This window comes from Chroicocephalus ridibundus, chromosome 13 (assembly GCF_963924245.1).
Source record: "Chroicocephalus ridibundus chromosome 13, bChrRid1.1, whole genome shotgun sequence".
Taxonomy (NCBI): domain Eukaryota; kingdom Metazoa; phylum Chordata; class Aves; order Charadriiformes; family Laridae; genus Chroicocephalus; species Chroicocephalus ridibundus.
Genome location: NC_086296.1, coordinates 4,891,283 through 4,905,924, shown reverse-complemented (window position 1 = coordinate 4,905,924; position 14,642 = coordinate 4,891,283). Strand labels below are relative to the sequence as shown.

Sequence of the window (14,642 nt, the reverse complement as noted above, 5' to 3'; positions counted from 1 at the left end):
TGCATGCAGAGTGTGGTGGTATGTCAAAACAATCTGCGTCCCGCTTCTAGTGCAGTCACTCTCTCACTTCATAGCCATGGGACAGTCTCACTGTTTCCTTATTTTTAAACAAGAGATTATGCGTTTCTTCCCTCACAGGGTATTTTAGAGACCTCTTATTTTGTGGAGCATTTAGTTCACTACAATAGCAGGATAGCTTGGCAGCTGAAGTTCCTTGCTCAGCAACATTTACGTGTCATGGTGTGGAGAATGACCTTAATACTTTTCGGAATGGGGGAAGGGGATTTTTCAGACTGGTATTTAAAGCAAAGTCTTCCCTAATGTCTTCTGTTAGAAAAGGATTTGAAACATGATGCTATGGTGCTGTTTTGATGGTTTCTGAGGTAGGTAAAAGATGGGGACCTGCAAGTTGAATCAAAACCAGCTTAATAAAGTGTTTGAGCTGTGAAAAAAAAACAAAAACAAAAAACAAACAAACAAAAAAAACCCCAAAAAACATAAGTTCTACTGTACTACACTATATAGTTTTCATTTAATCAATATGTATTCAAACCACCTATTAAATGGGGATTCTGTAAGCTGACCAGATCAGCCTTCTGAGTTTGTCTTGTTTTGGGTGGAATATATCTTAATATTTAAAACTCTCCTTCTCTGCCCCTTCAGTGCTCTTTGTAGAAATCAGTGTTTCTTAAAATGCTAGTGTTTCTTAATGCTAGTTAGTAATGAAAAAAATCCCAAACTACTTCTGGGCTTGCACACAGATAAATGTCCATTTCTGTCCAAATCCAGAGGGTGGTTGTATCACATGGTTTTATGCTGACCGAAGTCCATCTTAAAATCCTCTTGATTTAAGGGAGGAGACCAGGAGATTCTTCTGTTGTGAGTCATCTTATATCAGAGCTTGATCATGCCTCTACTGATGTTGGCAGGAGTTTTTCCATTGAGTTTATGGATTGAGTGGTTTTTCAGTGTTAGAGAGTTACTGGTTTAAATTTGAAATCATCCAAACAACTGTGAATGGCATCTCACGTGCCCCGTACCTGCTAAGGAAGAAGGTCACCCATTTGCCTTGTCCCTCCTGGGTCAAAAGCATCACTAAAATATCCTGTAAGATCATTCATTAACTGCTCTTTTAGTTAATATTTGTTAGCCATATACTTGAAATGCTGTTCATTGATAATCATCAGTGGAAGGCAACCCTTTACATACAGTCTTTAAAAAAAAATAAAATCTATGGAGATGAGAATGGAAGAACCCTCCATAGGTACTGTTTGCCTGCGTGTGCCTGAAGTGCTTTATTTCGGGTGTTATTAACATAGAAGAGAATGATGACATCCTCAGAGGCAAAACTTTGCATAAAAATGGACATTGCCAGGGTAAAATCTGTGTTATACCATGTTAGAATACATGCCGTCTCCCTAATTACATTTCAGTTGATTGAAGAAAAATTTTAAAATCAGATATGTTTAAGGGAATTTGGTCGCGCTCTCACAATGGGCACCTGTTTCTTGTACTTTGCTGCAAATCTTGTGATGTTTGAAGGTTTGTAGCTGTTTTTGAAACACAGCTGCTTTCCCTAGAATTTTAGAGATGGAGAGTTGTGTTACCCTGACAGATAGGTGCTGTGTTATTTGTCTGTCTGCTTGGATCTCAGTTGCCTGAGGTAGTTCTTGAGCTGGGAAAAAGTATGTAAAAATACTTGGGAATGGAATCCAGCCTCGCTTGGCATATCCAGAACTCATAGGTGAAAGCTGCAGTATGTGGAAGTAGCAGCCTTGATTGCCTGAAGCTTCTGTTCTGAAAACACTGCGACTCCTCCAAAGCACGTCAGGGGCCCCTGTGTCCAAGGGGAATTCCAGCTCTGTTGGCTGTTCAGCTGAAGCTTTTTTAGTTGGTTTGTTGTGATCAAATCACTTGAGGACGTCTGGTCTCAGGAGGTGGAGATTTCTACATGGGAGACTGAACTGAGCTGCTGGAATGTATTGCACATTATCCACCAGATGGTTTTCAGCCACTTTGATTTGATGTGTGTTTGATAGTGATGAAGATATGAAAGTCACATATTTGTCCAGCATTGCTTACACGAGCCGACGCATCCTGGGTAGTGCAGGCTGTGCTTCTGGCAGCAACGGCCCCTGCAGAATGCAACCGAGAGCCTAGTTCCCTCTGCGCTCCTCTCCTTGGGCACCATCTGTGCAGCACCAACATCCTCTAGGTCATGCCACCGGCTGGTGTGGATGCAGCTGTCCTGCCTTGTACCATGGAGTGTTTGGTCCAAGCCTCCCTTGGGACTCTCCTCCTGCCCTCGTTGGAACCAGCACTCCTGCAGACTTGCAGCAGCCGTTGTAGAAGGAGCAAGGACCATGTGTGCACTGATGTTTTATGCTCACAGGTACATCGTGACCGTCCAGCTGGTTGGCAAGTTGCTCTCTGTTTCTTGTAGGAGTCGACATGGTCTTAGGAGACAGAGAGCTGGCAGGAGCAGCAGCCACTGGGTCTCTCCATTTTTTTTTTTTTTGTTGTTTTGTGTCTTTAAAATCTGAAGATGGGTTTCAGTTAGGCAGCTGTTCTCAGTCACAGTGTTGTTCAAAGTAATTGACTTTCCATTGACTTCGGAATTTGGAATAGTGTCTAAATATTGTTGTCAGCTTCATGCTGATTCCTCTCCACTGAAGCTAAAGTCATTTCACTTATGACCTCAAGCTGGACTTGTGCTTTGCTCCCATGGGAACTAAAAATAATAATTATTTTAAGAATAGGTTCTTAATCACTTCCTTCTTTTGATGCACTACTTTTGTTTAGCATTTTGTAAGAATGTAATACAAAATGTTTTAAACTATTTGTGGTTTAATTCCAGTTTTAATTGGCTCTTTGAAGATGCAAGGAGTGTACAAGAATTAATTATAGTTCCTTTTAGGTTTTTTTTGTAGAAAAGCATTTGTTCTTGTTCTTCTGAGTGAAGATTATTAGAGTTTTGTTGCTTTGGCAAACTGTCCAGTCACACAGTGCTATGAAGAGATGAACATTAAGTTGACAGATTTCTTAGTCAGAGGCACGTGGGCATTTTGTCAGTGTTGGTGATGCATCAGCAAGTTAATCTCCTGTCTCCGAACTGTTAATGTACGTATGAGAAACAGAAAAAGATGTGCTTTAATCTGGGTTTAGAAGGTATAAGACGACAAGGTATGCAATGATTGTGAGGCAGAGCTGGCTGTGCAGTGAGCGCTAAAGGTGATGAGATAGTTTGCAGAGATGGGGAAAATATTAAGCAGATGGAGATCCACAGTCTGCCCTGACCCACAGCAGCTGCATAACAGTGAGATTAAATACTTAATTTGGAGATCTTTCCATAAACTGAGAGAGTCTTGAAATTTAGAAGCAGTGTATGGGTGCTCTAGCAAAAATAAATGAATAATAAGCTGTTCTAGGCTTCAGTGAACATACAAAGTGTGGTTGTTCCGAGCGTCTTAGCGCACAGCTACAGAGAACAACCCAAGTACATCAATAGTTTTTCCTGTTTCTTGCTAATAGTTTACATGGTTCACTAGTACTTCCAGTCAGTGAAGTTGCTTGCTCCAGCAAGTCTACTTGCCTTAGAGGGAGCCAGTGTTCTATTTTGTGTACCAGATTTTGTTTATACATTATTTCTTCTCAAGCACCAGCAGCCCAAAGGCTGCCCCAGCATCATAAGGCTTACAGCATCGCCTGGAGCTCAGCACACAGCGTACACCCTGAAGGGGCAGCTGGGCACGGGCCCTGGTGAACACAGGGCTCACAAGCTTGTCACTTATCTACTCTCTTGCTGCTATGAATTGTCCTTTCAGTGCGGTTGATATCTGGTCTCTACACTGCGTCCTCGTATGCACAAAAGCATAGCAGTTTATTTTTAAAGAGGGAGAGGAGCAAAAAAAAAATTATCTTTTTTTACTGTTGGGTAATAGCTCACCTGGTGGTGATTTACCGTATTCCTATAACTGGCATTATACATAGTAGTAAAATTGAAAGAGCAGAACTGTTTTTTCTTTACTTGTTGCTTGACCGAGGTCTGGCATTTGCTCCTCTGTTCCTGTCATGGTTGTGGGAATACCTGGGTGGTAACAGCAGTTGTGGCGCTGGCAAGGGGAAAAGAAATGGTGAGCCAAATATTGAAGAAAGTGGTCGTTTAATATCCTACTATTGGTAGCTCTGGCATTCTGGCTTCTTTTGTGTAGGCTGTGAGGACTTTTTACTTGTTTATAGTATTTCAAGTTTTATTACAAGTTTTCTTTACAAAGAGCTGCTATCAGGAGGTTTCCCAGACCCCAAGTAGGAAACTGTGAATCAGCAGCTCTCCAGCTTCAGGCCTTCCTCTGCACAGCCTTGGGCGAGCCAAGGGAAGTGCCTGGCACTTCTGTAGGGGGTATTTCCTGTTCTCTCAGTGATTTTAGAGCTTAAGTGTAAAACCAGGGACTTGAAGAATAATTCAGCTCTTTGAGCTCATTTGTACTGAACATGGGACAGCAAATATACAGTGCCCTAGCAAGGCTGGTTCTATTACATCTCTCTCTAGTATCGCTGCAACTCATGGTAGGAGTCACTGCTGATTGACCAGGTTTTCTGAGAGGTCAAAGTGTTTGGAGGTGACGTTGCTCCTGTCATTCATTTGTGTACTCTTCACCACAGAAGACCTTAACCTCTTGACATGATGCCTGTAATGTTTCAAGATGAATGTTTTGCCTTTGCATGTGTTGTTGTATTGATTGCGATTTTTGTTGCTGGTCCACTTCCCTTGTAGCAAGGATGCCCAAACAGCATAAGGAGACATAAACTAGGAAGATGTTTGGCTAAAATTGCAAAAAATGAGAGGGAGAACCTGGGATAGGCACAGTACCTATACTTTAATTTGTGACTTCAAATATACTACGTTATTAATATTTCCTACTACCTCTGCTCTCAGCGTCCCTATTGCTTCTTTCTTTTTCCTTCCATCTCCCTCCCACCTCCCAAGATCGTTGATACATAAGCCATTTCCCTTGCCAGCCTTCCCTTTCCTTGCAGAAAAGTTACTATTTCTAGTCTGTTGGTGATCCTGTGCACCCATCTGTGTTTACCAGCATTGTAGAATTGGTGGATGATGTTTTTTTCTGGGGCCAGAAGTGGCATTTTGTTCTTCCTTTCCAGAGTTACTCAGATAGCACTGTAGAAGAGAACTTGTGTTGACTTCATCCAGCTCCTCAGCAAAATCCAAGCCAAAACTATATGTTGCCAAACGTGCAAAAACCTCTAGGCCAGGTTTTGGGCTTAATTTTGAGCAATCTTGTTCTGAGCTGATGGGAGGTTGTAGGCTAGCATTTGAGAACATGGGATACTGGCAAGGAGAAAAGTGTGGGTGAAGTGAGTTTCAGACCTGCTGAAGATACTTGTGAGACCAGTTATGACCGTTGTTAGAAGGCAGATGAGAACATAAAGGAGTGTTGAAAACTAGACTCATGTCTGGCACCTAGAAGAGTAAGCCGTGGACAGCATATGGGAAAAGCTGTTTCTGGCCAAGTGTGGCTTGTTGTACTTTTTTTCTGTTGACAGTTTGGCAGTTTTAGGAGGATGCTTTGTCTTGAAAGGAGTGGGTAGAGGAAAAACTGAAATCAAAATGATCTGTTGTCTGTTTTGTTTCAGTGGAAAGCTGGTTTCACCAAAATGGAAAAATTTTAAAGGCTTGAAACTTCAGTGGAGAGATAAAATCCGTCTCAATAACGCCATCTGGAGGGCATGGTACATGCAGTGTAAGTATCGAGGTTGTTTGTGTCACTTGCTATAAAATATTTTCCGAGACATGTATGTAAAAAGCAGGAGAATTGAAATTACTGTCTAATGAAAAGCTCAAAAATCTGCTGAAGGCCCAGATGTTGGAGGCTATCACAGTAGTGACATTGGATCAGTGCTATCTGAAAGATGTCCGTATAGCGGCTGTACTGAACAGTCCAAGCTACAGCCTGAGATCTGCCCATTCCCTGTTGGTTATCTGGAAGAAACCCTGGCTAGATTTTTTTCACATCTTGCCACTGAAGTGGCAAAGCTCTCTGCAGAGCCTGCACATACTGAGCACTTGCATTTTCATTCCTGTTTCAGACTTGGAGAAGCGCAAGAATCCAGTGTGCCACTTTGTGACTCCACTGGACGGCTCTGTTGATGTTGATGAACATCGTCGGCCAGAGGTATGTAAAACCCGGGGAACAGAATAATGAGCTCTAGAGGTTATTACAAGATTTTTCTAGTCCACTAGATATGAGAGCGGCATAGCAATTCTTTGCTTTGTTGTGTTTATTTAGAAGGAACCATGAATATAAAGCAGACTGAACTCATTTTTGTAAGTTTATCACATTGAGGTGATCAAGGTGCAACCGGAAGGACATTTGTCATCTATGTAACGTATGTCTGTGTTCTAGTTTAGTCACACGTAAGTCATAGAAGTGCAATTTGAATAGTTATGATTTTGGCAGCCACTGCTCTCTCTGGCTGGAGATTGCTGAAGTCAGTGGGAAATCAGAGTGACGGCTATTTTTGGGATTGAACCTAAGTGACCCTGTGAGAGTTTTCTGTATTTTATTTACTTGATGAGGTGTGGTTTCGAGACAACAAGCAATTTCTTTATCTCTGTCAAGGTAACGTCACAAAAAGATGTGTACTTTCATTTTTATGCTCTTGTAAACATAAATGAAAAGTAATGTCTGCCCTCTGGCTCCTTGCAGAAAACCAGTGAGGCCCTAGAATAATTTATAACTCGAAGGAGTTCCAGATGAGTTTGTGGAATTGTCTCAGGTTTTTGAAAGAGCAGTGTTGATGTTTGTGCTGAAAAGTGACCCTCGAACTTAAGAAAGTTATGTTAAGGCTGTCCCCAACTTACATACTGCTATCTGTGGTGCACTGAAGACCCACATCGTTCTGATCTTTTTGTTGCTATTAGTAAGTGGCCTGCAAGGTCACGCTTCTTCCTGAGCTGGACCTGAGATTTCTATTGCTTTGTATCATTCATAACAGCTTTTGTGTACGCGTGTGCATGTTTGTGTACACTTGTTAAATTCTCTTTGCCCGTTTTCTGCAGAACAGGGTGTCATATGCTTTATACATTATATTTTAGTAAATTCTTCTCAGAGTGGGGTTTTTTTGCCATTTCTTAACTACAGGTTGTGGTTGAACTGATGTGGTAGATGCTGACGGTGCAGTCAGACATCATCTCTTGTTTGTTTATTGTGGGGAAAAATGAAGTTAGTACTGTCAGATTTGCTCTGTAATAGCTGAACTTTGGGACAGTGTCGAGTGCTGATACATGAACTCAAACAGAATTAGCATGCTTTCTTTTGCATTTTTTTCTGCCTGAATATTTGCTTGGAAATTTATTGAACGTTCAGTCATTATGTGATTCCGTGTAATTCGTGGTATGTGTTTGTGTTCTCAGGCCATTGCAACGGAAGGGAAATACTGGAAACGAAGAATTGAAATAGTCATCAGGGAATACCACAAGTGGAGAACATACTTCAAGAAAAGGGTCTGTTGGTTTACGCAGTGAAAGTAGCTTACTTGATCAGTATATTGTCACTTTTTGAGTTTTGATGTCACTTTTGCTAACATGGAAGAATACTTAAAACAGTTGAAAAGCTAGTGCAAGCATACTCATCTGATTAGTCTCACTTAACTAAAAATTGATGTGCAGAGACTCATTGTGTGTGATTGGCTCTTAAATGTTTTGCAAAACCAGGTCTTCTACTGGCATGTATGGGACCTATTCTGACTTTAACATCTGTTTTGCTCTCCTTTTGCAGTTACAGAAACATAAAGATGAAGATCTTTCAAGTTTGGTCAGGGTAGGTAATACTGCTGATAAGTGGAAGCATTTGTGTCTGTAGAAGCTGCAATTAGGAACAAAGCTGTAACATGCAGTAGCTTGCATTGATTAAAATCTAAAGACAAGCATCTTGCTTAGCTCTTAATTAAGGTTAGACACCTTAATGTTTCTGTGCCTTAGAGAGCAATGTAAGACTTGTAGCTTAAATTGGATGGAGGAGAGGTTGAATGTAAAGTGCTGTGACAGAAGAAATGAGAATTAGTATTGGGTGGCCAGAAAGATCAATCTCTTTGAGGGCTGGCATATTGCTTCATCTTGTTACTGAGTTGTAGCTGGCACTACTGCCTTGCTTGTGTAACTGGATCTCTGAAGATGTGTCTGCTACATGTTGCAGATCTTCCGCTGCCCGCAACATGGGCAAATAATGTGTCGGGATCCTAAAAAAGGCAAAGTGTTTATAGGAACAACGGTATCACCATTTAGTACAATCCCTAAAGCAATCAAACCTATTTTGGGCGTAAAAACTGATGATTAGAAGCACTGTTCTGATTGTTGTTCTTTTTTCTTTTTGGAGCTAAGCATAAATCTGTATCTGTTAGAGTTTTACAAAACTCTCAGCTGTTTTGGCCATGAGCTCTAACGCACCATCGTGGTATGCTGGTGTAGTTGCAGCTGCACGTTGGCTCAGCCCCAGCAACCTGACTGGGTGTGCTTTTAGTCTGCAGCAAATGCAAGGGAATGCAATTTAGCTTAGCCTGTAGTGAAGGATGGGTAAGCCAAGTCACATTATGTTGTATTTTTCATAGGCTAAAAGTGTCCACAAGAACATCAACATATCTTGTGCAAAGTCGGATTACAGTTACACTTAATTACATTTCAGAGATTGAGATACACCCCAAGATATGAGTTGTTTGCTTTGAGGTTTTGCTGTGCATGTTATTTTTAAGTCTTTATTCAAACCAAGGGATCATTAAACTGCAAAAATATATGTATAATCAATGAAACTAGAAAGTGTTAGTGAAGTTATTTTGCCTTATATCCTTCTAGTCAACATCTGGTTTTTGGGCAAAAACCTTTCCCAGAGTATTGTGGTATTCTACTGAAGTTTTCTGTTTCTCATATCAGTGATATGAAGTTGTTGTTGTTGTATCGGAAGTATGACTGGTTTGTTTCAGTACATTTGAATGGCTCTTAAATGAGTTTCTTTCACTAAAAATGTGAAAAATTAAGGCTGTTTTTCTATACCTGCACAGGAATGCTTTAGCATTGTCTAGGCAGCCTGACTCTTCTTCCTTTCCTTCGTCAGGATGATGATGTGGTTCTCTGGCAAAAAAGAAGGTATGGCAGAGAAACCCCTGTCCCGATGGAGGAAGGCAGCCTCTTGGATGCAGATATGCTTATGTCCGAGTTCACCGATACGCTGTTCTCCACGCTGTCTTCACATCAGCTCGTTTCCTGGCCAAATTCCAGGGACATAGGTATTTTTTGATTGTTAGCTATGTTGCAGTGGGAACCTCTAGGAGAAGTCTGGTTTGTTGCTTTGCAACTCTTCTAGTCGTGCCAAAGAAATTGATCTTACTTTGCTAATACAGATAAAAGTAGGTCAGAGAATGTCGCTGTCTTATGCTTTATGGGTTATGGAATCCCAGTTATTTATCCCTATTTAATTTCTGTTTTAGCTTCTTACATACTGCTCTTAGCATTCTCCTCTAATGTTGCTCTGAATAAATCTGTAATGAGCAGTATTTATCAGTGGTGAAGGCATTGTTATTTATCTCAAAGCTTACGTGTGTGTGTATTTTTAAGGGAGAGCCAATGTATTTTTCTTTGGATATGTCCCTTATAACAAGCGCAAGTCACATCTCCTGTGAAAACAATCTCAAGAGCTATACAGTTCTGTGAATGCTCTCTAAATGAAGGCTCTGATGGTCTAATGGGACAGCAGATGTCCACTACGCATCATCCTTGCTGCATGGATGTCTAAGCTGTCTGAGCAGCTCCAGAGCAGCTGTGGTTTACATGAAGTGTACTTGAGGCAAAATGAAATGGATGATGTTTTGTTTTGCTGTGTTTTTTTTGGTTTTTGGTTTTGTTTTTTTTTTTTTAATACTGTGCTATGAGCTGTGGTGGTTCATGTCGTGCTTCCCAGCAAGTTTATGTATCATGCAGCAAGGGCAGAACAGGAGGTTTGGGAGCAGGAGGTATTCAAGCTTGGCAATCCCCAGTTGTAAGTTAGAGCCTTCAGGTTTCACCTCTTCCATTTTGCTAGTTGAAAGTTTCATTCCCCAGTGGTTTTGTAGTTCTGAAGAAAAGCAGGTGCTCGGTTCATTTCAGCAGCAGGTTTTCTCTAAATGTTCTGTCCAAGCCTGGCTGTGGAGCCTGTGTTATTGTTCTAGCCAAATGCTGTATACCTACTGCTGTTACTGTGTGAGTGATGCGAAGCTAATCTAATCTGTCTCCTGAATTTTGCAGCACACTTAGGAAATGCTGACATGATTCAACCAGGGCTTATTCCTCTCCAGCCGAATTTTGATTTTATGGATACTTTTGAGCCTTTTCAGGGTAAGAATCCTATATATAGTCAATTAAGTTCTTTAAAATTGTAGTGGTTTAACTAGTTTTTAACAGAAGATTAAATATTGCAGATATCTGCTTTCTTTAGAAGGTAGGAGATTTGAGTGAAAGGTGAAGAACACTTGATACGTGTTTTCATTGTTCATTATTTCAAGCAGATGTGGGTAGACTCCTTTGTGGCCTCAGTCCTTTACTTACCTGGGTTTAGGAGTCACTTTAGGATTGTTTATTCCAAAGTTTGAACCTGGTTGTTAATTTGCCTTTAAAAAGAATAGCATTTAGACCTTAAGTTATTGAGTAATTAAAGACAGAACATCAGATGTGGACAGGAGAACTCACAGAATCACTAAGGTTTTCCTGTTTAGCACTTTTTAGTGATGAAGTGACTTAATGCTTTACCTGGAACATTTTCTGGTACAGTCAAGAATTACATGTGACATTAAACTTACTACTGATGACTTTGATGGTTACGGATCTTCACGGAAGTCAAAAGTCACATCTGTTTGCTGGGCCTGCATGCAGTCTGCATCAGATGACTGCATTGAGCATCAGCTCTTGGCTACCTGCATATAGGTGAACCTTAGGCACAAAAGTTGAAGGAGTCTGCCCTGGAGAGATCGCTTCCTCTGGAAGACAACAATTGATTGCTCAGTCGGCAGCAGTTGTATGAAGTAAAAGTCTTGGGGTTTCATTATTTGCTAAGTAATATTGATATTCCTCTGAATTTTAGTATCTAGCAATGCTGTACCTTGAGTATGAAAATTAGAAAACTAATAGGTGACTTTTCATATTTCAGATTTATTCACACCCAGTCGTTCCAGTAATTATTTTCCTTCTGTGTCTGCTGTCAGCTCAGCTACAACAGATAGCAGCAGCCATTCTTCCCAGGTGAGAGAGGTTCTCAATGTTTAAAACAGCCTCACTTCCAGCATACGTGTGCTGTGAAGACTCTCACACATGAGCCATGTCCTTCGCAGAAGGTGTTCAGACAAGAGTTTCAGGGGTCATGTCTGAATCTGTAATATTTTTCTTTTCTGTCAGTCTCCTGTCCTGCCGTCAGATTCATTGCCCAACACACTTCCAGCAGGGAACATCAGTGACGGACTGATTGCTTCCTCAGTACCTGCTCCTGTCATTCCTGATGTTGGCACTGACCAGTGTTCCAGCATGAGAAGTGGGGGATCTTTCATCCAGCCAGCGGACTTCACTCCTGACTCGTCTCTCAGCGGGCCACAGACTTTTATGCCAGTGTTCCAGACACCCTTGCCACTGCTTCAACCTGCAACACAACAGCACCAGTCCCCGTTGCCTGCAGTGCCTCTGAATTCTAGCTTAAGCTCTCCACCAGCTTCATTTGCTGCACCAGAAACCCAGAAGTTTGGCCTCTGTGAATCTACAGTTATCACCCACACAGCTTCCGCTACGTTGACCCACAATGCCCCTGCCACCACCTTCAGCCAGAGCCAGAGCCTTGTCCTGGCAACGCAGCAGCCGGGTGCTGGAGTGCCTTGTAACCTGGCTTTCCAGACTACTGTCCTGCAGGGGCAGCCCCGGCCCCAGCTGCAGTCCCAACTGACATTTGCGCTCCCCAAAGCTGTTCCTCTGGCCAGTGCTGGGACAAGGCCCAAACAGTCACAAAAAGTAGTGCCTGCGCCGAAGCCTGAAACAGTGCCCTTATTGTTAAAGAATGCCTTCATCACCCCAGGTGAGAAGCACTGGAAGGGTGATGTTTTTCTTTTCTGAATGGGATTAGCAGGAAGGAGACACCTTCTTGCTTTTCTTGGTTTATTTAATAAGTAAAAATAGAGCTTCCTGAGGGTGTCCAAGGAAACCCTGAATCCACGGGTGTGTGGCTACATTGTTCAGTGGGATGCTCTGGACTACTGCGAGGATTGGAAGCAGTTTGGTTGTGAGTGTGAAAAGCCGACCTGTGAAAGGGGGTGTCTCCTTGTAAAATTTGTACTGGGCTTTATAGATGCATCAGCACATGGGATGACTAGAGCTTTGTGCTCCTGCCCCATAGAAATCTTGTTTTTGATGTTTAATGCTGTCCTGATTTGCTCTGCTGCTCAGAGCATTCAACCACAGTAGAACAGGAGGTGGTAGGGAGATCGTATGGATGGAGAATGGCAGATCTGTCCCTGTCATTGAATCATACGGTTGCCCTGGACAAGTTACTATGCCAGCCTGTGCATCATCACACTCTGTAATACCAGCGTACTGGTGTACATCCTTTGGTAATACTTTGGATGTATTCTGGCGCTCATCTTAGGTGTGCCTGAAACTCTTTGAGACCAAGTATAGTGTTAGATAGGGAGCAGCTTTTGAAGTGGACCACAGCATTGGTCCAGATGGAAGCGTGGGAGTGTGCCTCTCACGGACCATCAGTGCTCGCTAGCAGGACCAGAGTGATGAGAATCAGTCCTTGCAGTGGGGAAGGACAATGGACAGGCAGGGGGAGCTGGAGATCTTTGTCTCAAGGAGTCTTACAGACTCTTGAGATGCTCTCAGGAGCACGTGGTTTTCAGTTAGAGTATGAGTGCCTAACTGATAATGCTGGGACCTCCACATTGGGTGTGATTTGGAGCTGTTGGCACTGCACAAGGCTAAGAATAGCAAGCATGAGCAGAGAGAGTTTTGCTTGTGGTGGTTCTTGTGGGAACGCTCAAGGCTAGGGTAGGACAGGCAGTACACTTTTTCTTGGGATTATTGCATACTGTTTTTAGACTTGTGCTGGCTTGGGACCAAGTGACTTCAGCCACCTGAAATGTGCAACAAGAATCCAAGAAAAACCCTGCCTGGAGGATTATTGTTACATAGGCTTTACTAAGGAGTAGGCGTGTCTGTCAGGACCTGGCATTGTGGTTACCCACACAAAAAAAAAAAAAAATTATCTCTGTTCAGGAGTAGAACAGATCCAAGGACCTAATTCTAGCATGTCACTGGGAACAAGTTCATGATTAGTAGCACTAGGATGTTAATGGCAGTGTTTCTGTCTATAGTACGTTATAAAGCAAGAGTCCGTGTACCTTCAGCAGTCAAGATGTATTCCCACCTAAGACACGCATTGTAGGCAACTCTCATTTTCAGAAAGCCTTTGCTCCTAGCTTTCTTAGTGCTTCCTGGGTTGTTCCTCACCCATATATCACTTCTGGAATGTTTCATCAGTTACTTCTAGAGCATCACAAACAAATATCATTATTTCTTATGTAGATTTAAAGTTGTTGCTGTTTTTCATTCCTGGTAGTGGCATATGTTCAGGGATCACAGTGCTCCTGAACTACTGGGACAGCAAGCTCAGAGGTCAAATCCAAGGTTTTATGTAAAGACTGGGGCTTTATTTTTGGCAATAGAATAATCACGAGTACTTGTAACTGAGGCATTTATGCCTGTCACTTGTGTTCAGGACAAACAAGTAATCTCATGACTATGAAGTAAATTGCATTATAACCTGTGTTAGAAAGGGATGTATAACATTTAGTGCCCTGTGATATAAGGACTCAAAAATTTGCACAGATTTTCTCGTCAGGTGCAAGACTTCATGTGGGAAAGAGCTCTGTTATCACCACTCCACAATAAATGTTCTGATTTTGAGAGTAAAGTCTGCAAAAGATAGATGTGTAGGATAGAAACATGGAAAACATAACGGGGCATCTAAATATGTACAGATTGTTACAGTTACCCAAATGTGGAAGCCAGAAATACCAAGTTTGTGCAGCAGCCTTGATGCACTGGTAAGAATAGGCTCTTTAGCTCAATAGAGATGTCATAAGTCCCTCTGAACATTATTGAACAGTGGAAGGGTTGTGATTCCAGCTTCATGTGTGGGAATGCTCAGACAAAGAATGAACTCCCTGTATCAGAGTGACAGTGCTGTCTGCCAGATAGACCCACGCAAGGGCTGACACAAGGTTTATGCAGTCCACACGCCTTTCTAACAAAGACTATGCAGAAACTTTAGTTGATTCAAACCACAGTTGTTAGTCACGGAGAACATTATATATCCTGCACTGTCTCCCCATTCTGCTGTGTGTGTCCTTCAGTATCCTGATGCTGAACTGCAGAGGGGTAGGTTGCATGTGACTGAGCTATTGTGACACTTTTCATACATCATGACTTTATTAGGAGAGCTGAAGCCAATACAGGCTAGAATGAAACTGAGTAAGTTTGGTTCAGTTTTCTCAAAAAGCATACAGAAGCTGTGTCTTTGCATGATTCTTCTCTTGGTTACAATATACGATGGTTAGTC

The 14,642-nt window shown here is 42.0% G+C and overlaps 1 protein-coding gene across 6 annotated transcripts in view; it reads left to right on the top strand.

Annotated features, from left to right (window-relative positions):
* Positions 1-14,642, top strand: part of MLXIP (MLX interacting protein) — a 54,643-nt gene that overhangs the window by 22,971 nt on the left and 17,030 nt on the right. For all 6 annotated transcript variants that reach the window (XR_010073127.1, XR_010073126.1, XR_010073125.1 and 3 more), the window contains exons 2-9: positions 5,653-5,759; positions 6,106-6,191; positions 7,433-7,522; positions 7,797-7,838; positions 9,126-9,297; positions 10,292-10,381; positions 11,190-11,281; positions 11,435-12,098. Coding sequence is in view for 3 of the 6 variants with exons in the window: in XM_063350792.1 (XP_063206862.1) it covers positions 5,653-5,759; positions 6,106-6,191; positions 7,433-7,522; positions 7,797-7,838; positions 9,126-9,297; positions 10,292-10,381; positions 11,190-11,281; positions 11,435-12,098 (1,343 nt within the window). In the remaining 3 variants the exon portion in view is untranslated. The remainder of the gene's footprint in view (positions 1-5,652; positions 5,760-6,105; positions 6,192-7,432; positions 7,523-7,796; positions 7,839-9,125; positions 9,298-10,291; positions 10,382-11,189; positions 11,282-11,434; positions 12,099-14,642) is intronic.